At 41.4% G+C, this 20,539-nt stretch overlaps 1 protein-coding gene across 1 annotated transcript in view; it reads right to left on the reverse strand.

Moving 5' to 3' along the window:
- The window catches only part of CRYBG1 (crystallin beta-gamma domain containing 1), a 118,858-nt gene that overhangs the window by 2,240 nt on the left and 96,079 nt on the right, over nucleotides 1-20,539 (reverse strand). The window contains exons 15-22 of the mRNA XM_063124838.1: nucleotides 18,944-19,070; nucleotides 18,765-18,797; nucleotides 17,450-17,562; nucleotides 16,579-16,708; nucleotides 13,631-13,770; nucleotides 11,824-11,947; nucleotides 10,236-10,394; nucleotides 565-727 (exon numbers count right to left, since the gene is read on the reverse strand). Of these exons, the coding sequence (XP_062980908.1) occupies nucleotides 565-727; nucleotides 10,236-10,394; nucleotides 11,824-11,947; nucleotides 13,631-13,770; nucleotides 16,579-16,708; nucleotides 17,450-17,562; nucleotides 18,765-18,797; nucleotides 18,944-19,070 (989 nt within the window). The remainder of the gene's footprint in view (nucleotides 1-564; nucleotides 728-10,235; nucleotides 10,395-11,823; nucleotides 11,948-13,630; nucleotides 13,771-16,578; nucleotides 16,709-17,449; nucleotides 17,563-18,764; nucleotides 18,798-18,943; nucleotides 19,071-20,539) is intronic.

Consider the following 20,539-nt stretch of genomic DNA (forward strand, 5'->3'; position numbering starts at 1 on the left):
AAGGATGGTAGCTATCAAAATATACTGGGCTGTTTCTGAAGGGCAGAAGTGGAATTTGTGAACTGCATGTTTCACAATCCTAAAGCAGGAGTGGGCAGATGTCGGACTTGTGGGATCTACTTTGCTTTTTACTAAATCCCCAAGGTCCACCAAACCAGAGCCAGGGGCAAAGTAATGGCTTGGAATGGGTGTGGGGGCAATATTCTTGGAATTAAGGAACAAGGTGCCCCTGAGTAAATGCTCAGCCCAGGCATTGGTTTTTAGTACCGGAACTGAGCTCACAGTCCTGGCACACAAAAATCCACTCTTGGTTTTCTCACCAAACGTTTTTCCATCTCAGGAGCCTAATTATTTAGAGGAGGGAGGAGTTAAACAACTGGGAGTCAGAAACCTTTACTGGTCTACTGGAAAATTACCCAGATTATCTACTGGTAGATCCGGATCTACCTTCTGCTCACTCTTGATCAAATGGAACAATGTATTTATTTCAACACCTTATGGATGTTTATTCTCAGTACACACCAGACCAGAGATATTCATAACTTATCACCAAGAAGTTCTTACCTTTAATATCTAATACCAAATTTGGTTTCATCTTGCTGAAGATTCTGCCATCTGGTTTAATACTCCAGTTTTGCTTTTCTTCATTCTGCTGAAGTGTCAGGCCCAGTTTTGCACCAGGAGTGATCAGGTTTCCTACAATTGTTAAGCAGAAGTCTTCTGCCAGCTGTGCAATTAAAAAAAAAGGTATCAGTCAGACCCTTGATCTTAACTAGTAGTAATAATACATAGTATAGATAATATTGTGGATATGTTCATATCTCTTTTGGCAATTTACTGCAAACAAATTGATTTTCACTGTGTGGGATTCTAATAGTATTTCCACACATTTACAGGGACACAGCAGTGTCCCTGTAGTTAAGGTCGGAGAGTAAATAAAGAATTCTACCATTATAAAGGGGTAATTGGTGTGTGTGTGTGTGTGTGTCATTCTAACATTCATAAAATCAAAAATGTTTTACCAATCTTCCTGAAATTTACATGTGCCAGAAAGAAATTTTGGTTTTACATACACTGAAGATTTCAAGAAGATCGGTGAAATGAGGGTAGTTTAAAGTACAAAAGAAAAAAACCCTCTCTGAATTATTGTGCTGGAAAGGAGAGGAAATTCTCAATAACATCTCTCACCAGGGGCTTCATTATACAATCACGGTCCAATGACCAGCCCAAAATCTCATCAGCTGGCCTGGACCCAACATTTGGTAATTCATTAACTGGTAATTTTCTCTTCTCAGAATTAGGATGGAAAAAATAGTTATTTTGAACTGCTTATAGACCTTAACAAAGGATGCTACATCGTCGGTCACTGGTACCAATCCCAACTGTTTATACTGTCCTCTGGTAATCAGTGCATGAATCTATTCTTTTCTCAGAATTAGGATGGAAAAAAATAGTTATTACCAATCTTAATTGGTCACTGGTACCAGTCCCAACTGCTTATACCCTCTTATAGTAATCAGAGCTAGCAGCTCCATATATTGTCGGGCTACAAATCCCATCAGCCCAAGGGCAAGTCCCGGCATTCCTGACCATGGGACATACTAACTTGCAATGATGGGAATTGTAGTCCAACACATTTGGAGGGCACCAGGTTAGGAAGGGGCTGTTCTAAACAATAAAAGAAGTAGGTGGCCGTAAGTTGTTTGACATCAGTTTTCCACAACCCCAGTGTCACCCCTGCATATCACATTCTCCATCCTGTCCTCATGGTTTATCTGCTTTGGGAGAAAGAGAATTTCACTTGCACTTTCTGCCTCCTTAAGGAGGATGTGGTGTTAAGGCCTGCTTTTTGGTACTTGGTTGAAAACTGTAGAGCCTTAACATTGCTTTGTAAACTGTAGGTTGTTTAATGAATTAGCATTATGATTTGTTAACTCAGATTTATAGTAACCTGACCAATTCTGTTAAATGTTTTGGCAGAGAAGAGAAGACTGTACTAGAGTGCTGCAAAATGTTTAGAGTTAAAAGGATTCTAATCACCTGACATTTCAGATACATTGAATTATAAACATAATGTAAATTCTCTGTTCACCAAGGTAGCTTGCTAAGCACACTTAACTTGCAAGTAAAAGCAAGCAAAGGAATTTGGCTTCTAAGTAAACATGTTTAAATAATTCAAATTGCCAAATTGAGTGAGATGATTGATCCATTCAGCCTCCCTCCCTCCCTCCAAGGGTACATGTGATACTATTTCCCAACTCTACCTCTTGACATCTTTATAATAGGAGATTCCAGGGGTTAAACCTGGCCCTTCTTCATGAAAATTACTGAGTAATTGCCTCTTTCCACTTCTGCTTAGGAATGGGTTGCAAGAATTTAGCTGAATGTGCTCAAATGAAGGGAAATGAAAGCCATTGGTGTAACACCACATGAATATTACCAAACATCACCATTGAAAATACTGAAAACCCTTTTGTATTGTTTTAGGTGTGGCATTCAAATTAACACCTCCACTATTACAGTGTGTCGTAAGCCCACAGCTAATGATTTGTCCATGTTCAAACATGCTTTTGACTTTATTGGAAAGAAAGAAATCATTCCTCTAATAGAAAGGAACTGATGCATTTGAGAAATCTCTCCCTTTGACAGAAGGCTTTGAAAGATGTTATACAACTTTGAAAACAAGAGACAGACAAATACACGGATGGCTTTGTCACTCAAGCTTGGTTCACTTCATTTGATGTTAAAAGCCTGAAAAAAGATAAACGCTTTAATCATAGAAATATATATCTCAATGGGGTTTTCTTCCGAGTGAAATGTTTGGAGTTGGCAACTAGGCTACTGTTGGCAGGTACTGTAGTGACAAATGCAGGTTGCTTACCTGTAACTGTAGTTCTTCGAGTGGTCATCTATGCATTCACACATATGGGCTTTGCGCCTGCGCAGAGACCAGACCGGAACCTTCTCTAGCTGAGTGGAACGTTTTTGGCGGGAACCCCTCCCCCCACGCTACCGCGCATGTCCATGGGGTTCCCGCCCTTACCTCAGTTTACAGGAGTCCGACGTTGTGCCCCCATAAACATGAGTGTAAATAAAGTAAAGTACATTCCACAATAAAACAGTGTCATTTGTAAGTCTCACACCACCAAGTGGGGATGGTGGGTGGGTTGTGTGAATGCATAGATGACCACTCGAAGAACTACAGTTACAGGTAAGCAACCTGCATTTCTTCTTCGTGGTCTCTATGCATCACACATATGGGCGAATAGCGAGCTGACATACCTTTGGAGGTGGGTTGGTGCATCATCTGAAGATCTCTGAAAGCACTGTCCTCCCAAATGAGCAGTCCTGCCTCGCACGGGTGTCCAAACTGTAGTGCTTGACAAACGTGGATGGAGTGGACCACGTTGCGGCTCTACAGACTTCAGTCAGTGGAACACCTCTGGTGAAAGCCACCGACGTTGAAACAGCTCTGGTGGAATGAGCTGTTACAGGTTTCACTAACTCTAATTTAGCAATAGAGTAGGCCAATTCTATTGTCTCCACTATCCAGCGTGACAGTCGTTGGCAGGAGACAGGGAGTCCCTTAGAAGGCTCACCATAACAAATAAACAGTTGCTTTGTCTTTCTAAATGTCTCTGTCCTGTCTTTGTAAAAAGCAAGAGCCCTTCTTACATCCAGAGTATGCAAAGAAGACTCAAGAGGTGTAGATGGATTAGGAAAGAAAGCAGGCAAAGTAATGTGCTGGGACAGATGAAAAGTTGACACTACCTTAGGTAGGAAGGCTGGATCTGTGCGTAGCACAACCTTATCCTTATGAAAGATAGTGTATGGGACATCTATCCTAAGAGCTCTAAGCTCACTTGCTCGTCTTGCCGATGTAATGGCTACTAGAAAGACAGTCTTTAATGTAAGTAGCCTAAGGTCTGTCGAAGCCATGGGCTCGAAGGGCTTGCGTGTCAGTGCTTGCAGCACAACTGACAGGCTCCATGGCGGCACGATACTCTTCACAGTCGGTATCGTGTTCTTCAGACCTTTCAGAAATTTCTTGGTTGTTGGATGGGTAAAAGGTGTAAACCCATCTATACCTTGGTGAAAAGATGTAATCGCAGCAAGGTGAACCCTGATGGATGCGAGCTTAAGTCCTTGCTGGAAGAGTGTCAATAAATAATTGAGGATGAAAGACAAATGGCAAGATTCTGGTATTTGACCATCTTTTGAAGCAAAGTTCTGAAATCTTTGCCACTTTGCTGCATAAGTTTTCCTAGTGGAAGGCTTTAGTGCTGCCAATATAATGTGATCCACAGTCAAAGTTCTAGTTGCAGAGGAGGAGTTGTTGTTATCCTCCATGCAGTCATCTTGAGGGTCGACAGATCTGCGTGTCGAACCCTGCCCTGGTGTCGAGACAGTAGCTTCGGTGTCGACGGGAGCCTGATGTAATCCCCTCTCGATAACCGAAGAGCGTGTGAGAACCACGTCTGTCGAGGCCACCACGGCGTGATCAGGATGCAATCGGAGTTGTCCATCTGAATCTTGGCTATCACTCTTGTCAACAGTGGAAAGGGAGGAAACATGTACAGGAAATTTCCTCTCCAAGTTCTGGTGAAAGCGTCTCCTAGAGAGCGCTTTCCTCTTCCTGCCCTGCTGCAAAACTTGGCGCAGACTGCGTTGTCCTCGGTAGCGAAGACATCGACAACAGGGCGGCCCCAGTACCGAAAAAGGCTTTCCCGCACTTCGACGTCGAGCTCCCACTCGTGGTCGACATGGAAGGATCTGCTGAGAGAGTCCGCAAAGACGTTCTCCTTGCCGGCTACATGGATCGCAGTCAGGTAAGTCCTTCTCTTTATGCACCAGTTCCATATCCTGAGTGCAGAACGGTTCAGGGGGTGTGATCTTGTTCCACCCTGCCTGTTGATGTATGCCACTACAGTAGTATTGTCTGTCGCGATCAAGACATTCTTGCCCTCGATCATCTGTGCAAATGCTTTTACTGCATTTTCTACTGCCAGGAGTTCGAGATGGTTGATGTGATGCTCCCTCTGTGATCGAGGCCAATGACCCTGAGAGGTTAAGGAGCTGCAATGGGCTCCCCATCCTTCTAAGGATGCATCCGTCGTGATCGTTACCGAAGGCGCCTGTTGTTGGAATGGAACGCCTTCGAGAAGAGTCGACATCGAGAACCACCATTTCAGCGATGCCCTGACTTGCTTCGGTAACGAAAGGTAAGTTCGTCGAGCATTGAGCCTGAGATCGAAAGTTCTTAAAAACCAGGCCTGCAATACCCTCATTCTGAGTCTTGCAAACCTGATGACTGCCGTAGTGGCTGCCATCAGGCCTAATAGTCTCTGGACTGTCCAAGCCGATACTTTCCGCCAGCTCTCGATGTCGATGGCTAACTGCTGCAAGGTGTTTGCCCTGGTTGAAGGTAAGTATGCTCTCCCGTCTCGAGAGGATAGGGTTACCCCTATGAAGTCCAATCTCTGCTGTGGAGTCAAAATGGACTTTTCGTGGTTGACCCACAGCCCCAACGAGTCCAACAGGTTGAGGGTGGTTAGTATATCCGACTGGAGCGCCTCGCTGCTGTCCGCTACGAGAAGCCAATCGTCCAGGTACGGATAAACACAAATGCCTTTCTGCCTTAGGTGGGCGCATACCACCGCCATGACCTTCGTGAAGACTCTCGGTGCCGTGGCCAACCCGAACGGAAGAACGGTGAACTGGTACTGGGATGCACCGATCGAAAACCGCAGGTAAGCTTGATGCGACTTCCTGATGGAAATGTGGAAGTACGCATCCTTCAGATCCACCACTGCGAACCAAACTCCTTCTTGTAGAAGCTGCAAAATTGAAGTAACCGTTGTCATACGGAACTTCTTCGGGATGATGAACTTGTTCAGTTGTCTTAAGTCCATGATCGGTCGAAGACCTCCATCTTTCTTCGGGACCGTGAAGTAACGGGAGAAAAAACCTTGGTTGATTTCCTCTGTAGGTACGGGAGAGATGGCTCCTTTCGATAGCAAGGTCTGTACCTCGAGTAGCAGAGGAGGGGATGGAGTCGTTACTTTCACGCCGGAAAAAGGAGGAAGGGCATCGAGCTCGATGGCATAGCCCGAATTGATGATAGTGAGCACCCAGGAGTCCGATGTTATTGACTCCCATTGATGGTAATGGGGTGCTAGGCGGTTCGCAAAAGGGGGTGGATCTGGAGCCGAGGAGTCAAACCCGCTGCTTCTTAGAGAAGTCGGGCTGACGTTTTTCCTGTTGGAAACGGCTCTGATAAGGCCGTTTCCTTTGAAGTTGTTGCTGCTGCTGCCTTGGTTGCTGGTATTGGGGCCGTTGTTGTTGTGGAAGAGGTCTTATCCATCTTTTCTGTCGGTATTGAGTCTGTGGAGGAGGAGCAGTAAACCCCATCTTTTTAGCTGTTGTTCTCGCCTTGTAGATAGAGTCCAGCGTCTCGTCGGTCTTTGTATTAAATAGACCTTCGCCATCGAATGGCATGCTCTCTATCCTCCATTTCGTTTCTTGAGTAAGATTGGCTGATCTGAGCCAAGCGTGCCTCCTCAAAGAAATGGCCCCCATCATCGACTTTGAGTGGCAATCCACCTGGTGTCGAGCGGTAGACAATTGCTGCCTTGCTATGGCTGTCGCTTCATTCTGAAATACTCTCGCGAGCTCCTTCTTATCCTCCGGAAGATGTTCGCATAGGGAACCCATCTTTTCCCAAAGGAAAATCTGATATCTCGCCATAGTTGCCTCGTACGCCGATGCTCTGATGCCCAAAGATGAGGACGAGTAAACTCTCCTGCCAGTTTGGTCCAATTTTCTCCCCTCTCTGTCGACAGGTGCAGAATGAGTCTTTTGTGACTGTCCCTGTGCCGATTCCACTACAATTGAATTCGGCTTAGGATGCTGAAGCAAAAATTGTGCATCCTCTTCCTTAACTTTATAGAGTGTCTCCAATCTCTTTGATGTTGCCTGTGTCACTGCCGGGGTTTTCCATGACAGTTGAGCCGTTTGTTTCAAGGCTTGAGGAACAGGAATGGCCAAACGTTGGTTCGTTGTCGACTGAAACACATCATAAATTGGGTCGACTACCGATTCATCTGTTTCCTGTATGTCAAGTCCCAATGCTTTGGACATCCTAAGCATATGGTCCGAAAAACGTACCATATCGTCCGAAGGCGAGGATGGATCGGCATCTTCGATTGCATCGTCTGGTGAAGGAGCAGCTGGGGCAACTGAATGTTGAGATTCAGAATCAGAAGGATAGCTATCCTCTGGTGATGATAACGTCACCACTTGCAGACCATGTTGTTCGTCTTGCGGCAGCACAGTAACGGATGCAGCAGATGGTATTGCTTGCTGTGCACGGTGTCGAGGCGTCGATACCGTCGACATTAACTGAGCGGATGGAGAAGGCAGAGGCAACTGGCAGACTCTTGTTGTTGGAGGAGGTTGTGCATAATAACCTTCCTGCTGGTAGTAACCTTGATCCCCTTGAAAATATTGTTGAGGACGGTATCTTTCCCAGTCATAATATCTAGACTGGGAATCAGAGTACTGCGATGCCCTGTCCCAATCTGTTCTTGAGGTCCGTCTCGGGGAAGGCTGTACGAGTTCTTGCGGCCTCATAGGTTGCCGAGCGGACGTTACCGACACTGAATCCCGAATTTCACCCTCTGATAAACTTGGAGGGCATGTCGGTACCGTGGCCGTCGGTACTGACATAGATCTTGGTACCGAAGGTGACCTCGGTATCGAAGTGGTCGGTACGGCAGGAGGCGTGGAATGGCTCTTGGCCGATTCCCGATGTCGAGGTGACGGTACGGTGGATTTCTCCACATCCCTCTTTTTCTTCTTCTTCTTTTTCTTCTCCGGCTCAGAAGAAGATATCAGAGTTCTGGCTGTTTTAGGGATTGTCTTAGCCATAGAACTCGATAAAGACCGACCAGGCGTGAGGGGTATCTCAGCCCTATTTGCTCTGGTCTGCACTTCAGTGCTATGGTCTGACGGTTTCTCCGCAACAGTCTTTGTAACTGCCGTTTTACGGGCAACAGACTTATGAACCGCCGTTCTTTCCATCGAAGGGGCCTCTGTGGCCTTGAGAGCCTTCTCCCAAAGTACGGAGCGGAGTCGGTCTGCTCGGTGTTTTCTGGTTTGTTTGGTAAAAGACATACAATGGTGGCAGGTCTCTACCACATGTCCCTCTCCCAAACAGATAATGCACAAAGAATGGCCGTCAGACGGAGGGAGCTTAGCTCCGCACTTGACGCACTTTCTAAATGGTGCTTTGATTGCCATAAAGGCCTCACACGACCGAAGTCGCTGAGGAGAAATCTAACTACAAAAATCTTTTTTTTTTTTTTTTTTTTTCTATATAGATAAAGAGAGAAAAAGGACGAAAAAGAAGAAAGCTGAAGAAAAGGTAAGCTAGAAAAGTATTTTAAATAGATCAACAGAGAAAACGCTAGAGGTAAAGTTTTTCGGTCTAGGCACAACGGCGGACGACGAAGAACTGAGGTAAGGGCGGGAACCCCATGGACATGCGCGGTAGCGTGGGGGGAGGGGTTCCCGCCAAAAACGTTCCACTCAGCTAGAGAAGGTTCCGGTCTGGTCTCTGCGCAGGCGCAAAGCCCATATGTGTGATGCATAGAGACCACGAAGAAGAACCCTTGATGTAGAAGTATGTTTATAATTTGATTGAAATCAACAAAATGTGTTGTATGTGTTGTATAAAATGAAGGAATCATGTAGTGAGATTATTCTTACTAGTGATCTAACAGACTGCTTTATTCTTACTAGTGATTTTACAGACTGCTTTTAGAATTCAACATTTCCTCTCATAGTTCACTGTCAATAGTTCAGGGTAATAGCAAATATAAAGAATCCTTGTTTTTGAAGTGCTCAGAATCTTAGTGTCAAGTCAGTACAGGAAAAAGCAGAACAACCAAAAAGATTAATACAATCCAATAACTTATTCTCTGCTGATTACTACTTGATCTCCCCCCAAATTTGAAGTACTTAAAACTGGCCACAATTCAGTTGTTCCATGTTATTCAGTCATCTTGTCTTTGTTTGAATGTAATTACAGATATCAAAAAAGATAATCTTCAACATAAAGTTCAACTACTGAACTTGGTGTAACAGGTTACTTAATCTGTTTTCTTTAAGAATTTATATGGAGCTGCAATCTTTGAAAATCCAATTTGAGAAAAAGATGATTAATAGACAGGTCTTGCACTACTACCTGGCATCCTGGGGCAGCTACTGGGGTCAATGCATCCTGGTAGGGCCTTCTGGGTGTATGCCTATTCCACTTCCCTTTGGTCCCCACCCAGCAGTGCAGCCACCCTGGTATCATCAAGATGCACCCCCACACACACCTGGTATTGCTGCTACCCAATAAGCAACACTCTAAGATGGGAGCAGAACTACTTGATCTCCCCCAAAATTTGAAGTACTTAAAACTGGCCACAATTCAGTTGTTCCGTGTTATTCAGTTATCTTGTCTTTGTTTCTGTAGTGGATAGCTGCCATCTTTGATTCCCCAAATCTAAAGCGGAAAGGGAGTGATTGGCAGCAGAAGCAATGCAGACTAGGGTTGCCATTTCATGCCAGGGAGAGGTGCATTGGTGGCTACAGGCCAAGGGCCTGAGCACCCACTAAAGCAGACTTTAGGCATGCAAGAATTACTTTGTTTTTTCTAAAAACCGAAGGTCCATTAACTCAGGTGCACACTCTTAGAATTAAGGAACACGGGTACCCCTGAACACACACACGGCCCAGGAATTCCTTTTCTGTACTATTAATGACTTCACAGTCTTATACAAAAATCTACTCTTGGTTTTCACTCCAAGCTTTCTTCCATTTCAGCAGCTTAATTATTTAAAAGAGAGGAGCATTCATTGTTGTTGCTGTTATTAAAAAATGAGAATTGCAAATCACCCGGAGATCAACCAGTAGTTCCAGATCTACCTTCTATTTACTCCAGGCATGTAAATAAAAAGAAGAAAACAAGTATTATGAAAACAGGTATCACCATGTTCTTCAACAAAGCAAGAATGGCTGAAGAGCATCACTCCAAAATAAAAAACATAAAGAAAATAGATCCATGTTAGTTAGCAGCTTCTTTGTTCTCTGACCAGTGAATATAGTTTTCTATTATTATTTTTATGGGAAGTGTGTGAAGGATACTGAACATACATTAGCAAGGGCTGTTTCATACAGAACCTTACCCTACATTTGATGAATCCATCATGATAAACCCAGACTTGCTCATCAGATTTAGTATCGTCTGTAATCTGTATCCTCAGAAGATTCAAGTCATCTATATTTCCATCAATTGACATGAACTTTCCTGTTTCTTTGTTTCTAAGTCTGAAGTACACTCGTTTCTGTAAACAAACCAACCAACCAAAAACAGCTCTTGAAGCGCAATGTCTACAAGTGTTATTTCTTCTACCTTGCTAACAACAACAAAACAACAACGTAATATTTTCAAGCATCAGCACATTATAGAATTATAATCTGGATTACAGATATATAGAAAGCCTAACAAGAGAGTATTAAAAATATTTTTAAACATTTTTTTAAACATTTCAACTTCTGTCCTCATCAGTAGCAGTTTTAATAGCACAGTTACTGATGAGGGCAGAACCAAAATGTTTTAACTATATATATATATATATGTGTGTGTGTGTGTGTGTGTGTGTGTGTGTGTGTGTGTGTGCATCTATATCTATATAAATACACTCTTGCTAGTCTTTATATCTTTCTTACACATTTTACCTTAAGAATGTTGTCCTGCTTCTCTCTCTCTGTCTATATACCCATTTAAAGAAAGACAGACACACGTGCCCATGCTCAGGTCTACATCATACATACTAATTTCACTATATGGATACTATTTTCATATATTTCATTGGAAAGAAGATAGGAATTTCATAAATGAGAAGAAACTTTTTTTGAAGATTCAACATATGCTACTACAGAGCAGTATTGTAGTTTGTATTTTAAACTGTTTCTATGGCATTTTAGTCTTTTAACTGTTTGTAATCTGGCCAGAGAACATTGGTTATTGGGCAAATTAGGAACGTAATAAATAAATGAATAAATAAAGTTATGAATTTTGACTGTAGAACTGCACCAAACCTTGGCTCTAAGACAACATCCTCAAACTACTTACTTCTGAATAGTCTGGTTCACAAGTCTAATTGCTAGCAAGACATCTGAGATCATAGCCTTCAATCTAAATATTAAAAGATACTTCTATCATCTCAAAATGATAACTGCAATAATATTAATGAGTATTAAGTACTGCGTATTCTACCAGTGATTTTATATAGTTTTTAAATGTCAAGAGCGTTAGCACTACGCTTGAAGTTCAGATTATTCTGCCTGATTTTCTTCCATTCAACCGTAATTGGATATCTGATCTTCTGAGAGTTCAGAGAAGACACTGTATGTGTAAGAAATGAATAAGGGTGCCTCTAAAATGGTATGCAATCTTAAGGAAGCAATTTAGTCAATTTTAAGCTACTCGGAAATAATTCTACTTTTTTGTTCTAAAGAGACAGAATTGTTAATTTGAATTGGATTGAGTGTTGCAATCCAAGTCACCATTTCAAAGCTTTATGTCATAGATCTAAATATCTTTGTAAGGCCATTATATTTGTACTCTGTGATGTGATTAAAATGGTCCCCTTGTACATTACTAAGACAAGGAGACTCAATAAGAGCAGAGCCAATTAGTGCAACAGTGAAAGTATAATGACAGAAGATTCGGACATGCTTGACATCCCAGAGTGGGCTGTAGTCACTTACTTGCAGTAAAGGTCGTAGAGAACCTATTTTGCGGTAGCCACTTGACTCATACCAGTTTGGTATTTTTTTAGGTGTCAATAAAATCTGACGGCCTTTATAATTATTGTGTTCATAAATAATCCATCTGAAACAAACTATATTTTATTAACTAGATCCATAAAATAATGTATATGCTTAAAGAGAAACAAAATTCCTTTAAAAATATTTATAGCAATAGCATATAGTATAACAGGTTATACATTTTATTTGAGCAGTATATTATCAAGTATGTTATTATGAACCATGAAAACCATTGAGACTTGCTTCAAAATAAATATGCATAAGTTGGAACCTTTATGGCCATATTGCATCAAACAATCTGGATATATTTCGTGCAGTAAAGCCATCATAATAACTGATAACTAAAAGGGGCTCATAAAAAGTAGGGGAGCACCACTAAGAAAGGAGAGAGGGGAGAGCCTGTCTTTTGTTCCAGCCTCCCCAAGCTTGTACAGTAATATACTGATATGTGAACATTAATTTCTAGAGAACCTTCAGCTGCAGAATTAATACCTGACTATGTCTTATGTCTGAATCCCTAAACCTTGGTTAGGGATTAGATGCAAACAATGATATGAAGCCAGGTTTTGAAATGGGCTTGAAAGCCAAGGCTTGTGTTAAACATTATGGGGGAAATCCTCACAATCAGACTGGATAGTTTGATTTGATTTGATTTGTACTCAAATCACTCGAGGGGGCTCGCTCCTCCCTCCTGCAGCCCCCTGCAGCTCTTCAAAGTCTGTTTTGGAGGGTTCCCAACCCTCTATAGCAGGTTTGGAAGATGGGGGAAATAGTGTGGGAGCTGCAAAGGACAGGTGGAAATGCCCTCTGTCCCTGTTTCACTGATTTGTGGGATGGGTTAATGGGATAAAACTCATTATTGAGCATACCACAGCGTTCCCCACCTCTTCAGGCTATGCTTGCAGGTAAAAAGCAAATCTTCCCGGCATCTCTCTCTCTATACTCCCTGGGAACAAGGCATAACTTGGAAAGGTAAATCATAGTTTGGGATTTTTACCAGGATAAAGAAACAAATTTTGGTTAGCTTTAACTGTGGGTAAAATACTGTGGGTTCACACAGCATGCTAACCCATGGGTTATCAAATTGTCTCAATGCTGTGTGTTTTCCGCAGGGTGGTTTAACATGTTGTCTGAACTCAGTGTGTTTTCCATAGGGTGGCTTGTTAACCATGCAGTGTGGTGTTTTTTCCCCCTCAAACAAGCCATCTTGAGAACCTATGGCTTGTTGTTGTGTTGTTCAGGGTGGTTAACAAGTCACACTGCATGGTTAATAAGCAACCCTGCGGAAAACATGCTGCATTCAGACAACACAATAACTCACCTTGTGGAAAAAGTGCTGCATTCAGACAACTCAATAACAATCCACACAGGGTTAGCATGTTGTGTGCACAACGCCTAAGACACTCAATAAATTGTGTTTTTTTAAAAAAGGTGGGGAAGCATTAAGCTACCTGAACTTACAGAAAAAGTCTATTGGCCAATGAAAAAACATATACATGCAAGCAAATTATGCTTAAAAGAAAACTGCACAGTGGAGAGGTAGGCTCAGCCTTCAGCAAAAACAGGTGTATGTGGACTTCATTCAAATCCGTATCAAGTTCCAGATCAGAATTCAGGGAACTTAAAATTAATTTTCTGGCCGTTATGGTTTTTTTTTTTTAATGGCACAATTAAAATGTCCAGCTATATAAACTGCTTCTGACGAGAATAATAATAAAAAACCACCTAACTTTAAATGGTAACTTACATGCCACCACAAATTTCTACTGAAGCTACATGAGGATTGTAGCCAAGGAACCGGAGATTTACGACTTCTGTAGTAAATTCCATTTTCTTTCCCTTGAAGTTTTCCTTTTCAAAAAGGACTACGAGTGGTTCAGAAAGCTCCTGTTTTAAAAGGGAAAAAAAGCTGATTTATTTCTATTATGTCAGAGGGTGGTGGTTTTTTAAAAACATTTTGGATGATTACAAGATGTTCATGAACTTGCTCTTGAACACTATAGCAGGGGAGGGCAACTTGTGGCCCTCCAGGTGTTTTGGCCTACAACTCCCATAATCCTTCAGCATTAACTATGCTGGCTAGAGCTTATGGGAGTTGTAGGCCAAAACAGACAGAAAGCCACAAGCTGCCTTTCCCAGCACTACAGACTACTTGTATTGATATTTTCTCATGCTGCTCTGAGAAAAATAATTTCTCATTAGCATAATGTGTATTCCCTTTGCAAAAAAAAGGTAGTCTACCGGCTCTTTGAGTTAGTCATTTGAACAATTTTTCCACAATGGAGCCTTTGTGGAGGTTGGTTTAATCCCTGTGGGTAAACCACAGCATCTGGAAAGGCCTGGATAAACCACAGTCACCAGCTCAAGCTAAGTAATTTTTAACTGTGATAATTCCCACTCCCAGACAAATGAAAAAATAGGTTCTCCATGTAGGACTGACTGGATGGCAAGCCCACAATAAAAGCTATTACTCATGAAAAAGTTATTCCGAATGTGGGATGAAAACTGGAAGTAGAAGCAAGGTAATGACTAGCAGCCACACCTTCCATTCTTGGCTGGCACTTTCATGAGTCAGCAACAGCTATAATTGCAGAACTTCCCCTACAGCTATATGGACAAACAGGTGTGCTACAGATTTGCAAACCTGTAATTCTTTATACACAAAGAACTCAAAAATCTTGGTACAATTTTTATATATAATGCTTTGTATGTTTATTGTCTGTATAAGAGCTACTAATAAAAATTGGCAGTTTATAGTTTTCCAAACAGAGGTCCAAACAGTCTAGACCTCTCACAATAAATACATATCCTACCCAACCAATTTTAGACATGATATGGGCAAGGCCATAGTGCATTCATGAGTCTTAGGGGCTGTGCTTTCACTTACCCAAGGTGGCGTCGGGTAATCCCCATGCCAAGGAGGTAGCATGGGGTTTCTGTCAGTCATCTGGGTACTGGAGTCATCCCCCTGCCCTCTTCCTGGCTTCTAGCGACCAACTGCTGGTTGCCTTCCAGCAGGACTACCCCCTGGATCGGCCACCGAGTGCAAGAGTCAGGGTGACCTCGCTCCCACTGAAAAAGTCGGGTTAAGTCCCCAACGTTTTTACTGCGCAGCTTCGTGGAAAACCTTGCGGTAGCTGCGAATCTGCGGCTACGTCATATAATTGACACAGCGCAGATTTGCAGCCACCATGGGGTTTTGATCGCGTGTAGACAGCCCCTTATTCTCATACTGCAGGATTTAAAAACGGCTCATGGTATTTCTTCTAAGGAAAGAAGAAGTGTCACACAGTTCAGAGAAGGATTTGGAGCTAGGTATAGAAATCCTACAGCAGCATAAAAGTTATTGAATAGAAGAAATACATATACAGCTATAAGAAACATGGATACTTGTGGATATAGAGACTGAAATCACTGGGGAGACAAACTTCTGGAGCAGCTTTTTTTTCCTGTCAAGGGCTGCATTCTTTCATGGATGACACAGGAAGGGCCACATGTTGGCAGTGAGTAAAGCTGAAATCAGTGGTGGGGAGGGCCAGAACCAAAATTTGTGCCATTCCCTTTTCTCTCTTTCTACCAGCATCTTTTCTCTCTCTTCCCTCTTCCTTCCCATGTCAGTGCAATTTTGAAATACAGAATGGACACAACCCAGCCAGAGTTAAACACTTTGAGTCCCATTTATTTTAATGGAAAAATTAAACGTATGCTTGGCTCTATACCACTGAAATCAATGGGATTTGAAAATGCTTTAGTTAAGCTGGATTGTGTCCAATATCCTCTGGAAGATAAAGCTTTAGGGTTCCCCCCACCCATCAAATTAGGCATAAAAAGAGAAAGTGAACACAACTGTGTGGTGATGTACCCTTCCGTCTCAAGGTCAAACTAGATGTAAAAGGCAAGTTGTATTTATTCATCACTCTGCCGTTTCCACAAAGCAGCGAGTTAGGTTTCTGATTTTGTAGGAATGGAGACTGAGGGGAATGAAACCATTTCAGCTGCCTTGGGAGGACTCTTGCCTTGAAAAGCAGCCTAGAAATATTTTAAATATTAAATAAAGAAGGAAATTTCCCCTCTCTAGTTTATGTAACTGCATTCCATTGCTTGTACTTTTCTCCTAGCCCCAATTCCGATACTGTAAGAGAGCTGGGCTAGGGAAAAAATGGCTTCAATCAATGGAGTATAGTATTTACTTTGGATCTCAGTCTACTAATTAATTGGGGCAGACTGTAATCTGTGCTTAAAGCTTTAGTTGATTACTCTCCCAATTAAAAAAAATACAGCTTGCAGCCTTATCTTTCATGAAACACAAAATCAGCCTTAAAAAAGAAGGTTGTGCTTAGCAAAGAGTTAATTATTGTTTTATTCTTTACATTACTTTATTCTTTACATTAGCTGTCCTAACAGTACTGAAGGGTGGGATAGTAATTGCCTACATAAATTAATGGTCCCACTTTGTACTATGTAAAAATACCCAGAGCCATGCAAATTGATCAGCACTAAAGGGCTGTCAATTTCATAGGACTATGACATTTATGCCTCCCCCACAATAAATTTTTTACAGCATATTTTTGAGGTTCATCTCCACATTTGCTTCTATGACTTAGCTATACATCCTTATACCTCAGTACATTGGTTCAAATATAAGTCATATTCAACATTACGGCTTTACACTCAACTCTTTTTTTTAAAACTTACAATATTTACAACTTGTAATGACTTCAAGCATGTTTGTGGTAGGCAACCCATTGCAGACAGATCAGGATAGGCTCCTTCTTCTAACACATACTGATTACCAGAGAAATTTTCCTTATCGTATGCAACCCAACTGCAAGAAGAGAAGAAAATGAGAATGTAAGATAAAATCAAAGTAATTGCTGATTAAACAGAAGCTCTGTGTGACTTAAAATCTTGCTGACAGATTGCTGGGTCAGATGTAGTTTTGATTGGACCATATATAGCAATTTTTACTTTCTTAAAGACAGCTGGTGACAAAAATAATGTTTTTAAAAGAATCAGTAATTTATAATACAATATGCAAAACAACTGAACATACATCCACTGATTTCTAAGCCATTTGTTCTCAAGGCAGAAAATGTGTGTTCAAATCATTTCCACCATATTTCTGAATGCATCCCTATCTTTGTCCTTTTTAATTTATAAAAAGACAGAGATGATGCCCAGTCTAGCCCTAGTCACATACAACCACCACTGGATCAGATGGATGCATGCACTGACATCAATAAATGCATCCACTTAATGGCATATGATGGGGCATTTATGGCAGTCATCCAAAGAGGTCTAGTATTTCATTGATACTGTTTTTTATCTGTCTAAATTGTTTTAAATTTTAGATATTTAACTTTTTATGCTGTATTTTATTGTCTTATGAATAGTTGTAAACCACCTAGGGAGCTTCAGCTATTGGATAGTATAGCGATGATGATGTTGATGATGATGATGATGATGATACAGCCCATTCACTGGGACCCAGATTATCCAACTCCCTTCCACACTCAGAAGCTGGCTCTTCCCTGAGTGAAGTTAAGTGATGCAATTGTGTACTTACCTGCCAGATAAGACTTTTGATGACTTAACAGGAAAAGTCTCCTCAATTTGACAATTGTCTTCCACAAATACTTGACTGCTACCCTGAAACTCTGGTTCTGAGAATAATTGGACCTTTAAAATAAAGTAGACCATATTCATCTTCAAATAATACACTGAGCCATTGACCGGATCATTCTAATATAACTTTTATTAACCATATATATGAGCAAACACTTCCCCCTGCAAAAGTATACAAATTCTAGACTATTTGTAAAACTATATTGCGCTGCATAAGAAGCCAACGTTTCCACACACAAAATTCTAAGATGAATCCTCAAAGGAATTTGTCTTTGTCTGGCAACCTAATCTGGAAGTGAAAGTATCTTTGAACTAAACTAAAAGATTATCTCATCCCTTATACTAGGGCTCCACAAATTCACTCGCAACCAAATGTTTTAATACGGAGAGCGCCGGCCCCAGTCTAAAGAGAAAACAAGCTAGGGCTCCACTTGATCTAATGCTGACTAAATGCACTTGAAGCAGTGAGGCCTCTGAAGGGCAGAAGTTCCTGCCCTTCTCCAGGGCTTCCGTAATGCTGAGTCCTCCCTGCTTCCAAGTGCCCCATGGAGCTCAGTACATGTCAGGCACGACCTCTCCCTACTGCTCCCTTGAGACAGGGGCTAGGCAGGACTGGTGGCGACCACACATTTTGATTCAGTATTAAGGCCAGCCAAAACGTATGCACCCCTGCCCATTCGCCTCCTCGGGTTTAAACAAAACCATTTTGTAACAATCATCCCTTATGTTCACTAGGTCTGTATGATAACACTATGTAGAGAACCATCCTTTGAAAGTTGTTGCCTGAATTTGAAAATTCATTCTTTTAAAGAATTGCTGAAGTCCAAGCCTGAAATCTTCTGGAAACATTTTTGCATTTGAAGGGCTAAGACAAGAGTGGGCAACTTGTGGCCCTCCAGATGTTTTGGTCTACAACTCCCATCAGCCCTAGTCAGCATAGCCAATGGTGAGGGATGGCACGAGTTGTAAGCCAACATATCTAGAGGACTACAAGCTGCCGCCCTCCGGATTACATTCGATACACATTTTCTCTTAAGCATCTGGGGTTTTGATGGGCTCAGATCTGCACTCTGCTTTTTGGTGATCCCTTTCTCCTGCTCCTAAAGCCTCCCAAGGTTCTGTTACTGCTCTGTGAACTATGCTCCCTGCAACTTCTCCACACATCCTGTTTTTTCTTTAGGTTATGATACAGCTGAAGTACAGCTGATGTACAGCTTGTACTCTATATTTGCTATGTAAAATCTTGCAAGTTTTACCTTAAATTTCCCCATATCATCACCGGTGTTGTCCTAAAATGTAGGGAGAGAAAAAAGAAATAAAGAACAAAGATGATGCCAGAAATATACAAAGATATACTGGTTAATGAATTGCAGGATAAACATACAAGCTTGGTTAAAAAAAATAACAAATAGTAAAAAAGAAAAGACCTTCTTACCAAAATTAGGGGTTGAACTGAAGATATTTTACAACTCCTAGCTCCCCAAACCTCATAGCTGGGGTACATTCCTTTATCAAGGATGTACTGCTCTCCTGTAAAGTCAGGATTTTCATAAGCCACCCATCTAGGGGAAAAAGTCAATTATATTATTTTCATCTACAGTCATGACTTCACTGATTTTTAAAAAATAAAAGTAGGTTATTGAAAAGCCAAATTTCATCAACCATTTATTATGAATTTTGTATTTTTTTAAAAGGACCTGACTACATTAAGCAAATTGTTATGAGTTGTACTTAATGAAAAATGAGGGAATCATATATTTGCAAAGGACAACTAGGATTTTACAAGCCCCTGATATTGGACTTTATATTGTAAGCTTCCAGTATTGCACAGTTATAAATATCCATATCTGTTCACATTAGCAATACAATAATGGTGAGACATCAATAATGGTAAAGCATGATATTGTTGCATCACTAGGTTTTTTCAGCTGACATAGTTATCATGACATTAATATTCTGGACATCAACTAATTTTCTTCAGTCCAGTTTCTTAGAAAACAATTTAGAGATAAAGGACTGAGTATCTACTCCCACACAGTGTTCTTTGGATATATTACTTTTGTCACACCCTGACCCTCTTAAATTGCTCTGAGTTTCTCATTTTAAGACACACAGCTAATTTGTTTTTCATGTAAACATGTGAAAACAAGGCTTATAAAAATCATAAATGAATTCACTCAGATACGTTTTCATGTTTGAGCGGCAAGACTTTTTACTCAAACACAGACAAGTCTAGTTATACCCAACTCTCAATTTCCAGCAATTTTATACCAGCCAGCAATAGAAGGCATTAGAAAAACAAAAAGTGCATAGCATGAGAAGGCTAAATGGTTTGCTCATGACTTCTTCATATTTTAGGCTCACCATTTCCTTTCATTCTGATTCATGTTTAACCAATCCATTCAACACACTGTCCATTAATCATTTGAGACATATTGCTAAATACACGCCCAAATTGCCCTGTAAACTACTTAGTTGAAGTGACAGAGGTATGATCAGTACGTCAACCACAAAGTCCAACCTGCAATAGGGCATGTTAACACTTGAACATCACATAGGCTCAGCACATCACAACAACCCAGGGTTTTTTTTATAGGGGGAGGGGGCTGTTGTGAATGAGTGATGTGGGTTGTTTGTCGTGACGTGCAAACCAGTAACTCTGGCTTGTCTCTCCAACAGTGGGACAAATCACACCAGCATGATGCCAATTTCACAACAACCCAAGGTTTTTTAAAACAACAACAACACCATGCCTATTTTCTCCCCTTTCTGCAACCTCCATGTACCCGCAACAATCTTCTCCAAACTGTCCCCTGGCACTCAGAAGTGGATTTAAGGGGACAGAGGCAATTTGCTCTATTCCAGTGGATGCCATACCGTTAGAGATGATTTCACCCAAAGTTTGGATTTATAGCTTTGGAAATAAGGTTGGAAGCATCCTAAAGTAGTCAAAAAATGAATTAAAAAAATTCTAATTTAATTTGCTCTCCATACCCATTTAAAAATTAACACATTCACCCAAGGAAGATTC

This window comes from Elgaria multicarinata, chromosome 4, assembly GCF_023053635.1.
Source record: "Elgaria multicarinata webbii isolate HBS135686 ecotype San Diego chromosome 4, rElgMul1.1.pri, whole genome shotgun sequence".
Lineage (NCBI taxonomy): Eukaryota > Metazoa > Chordata > Lepidosauria > Squamata > Anguidae > Elgaria > Elgaria multicarinata.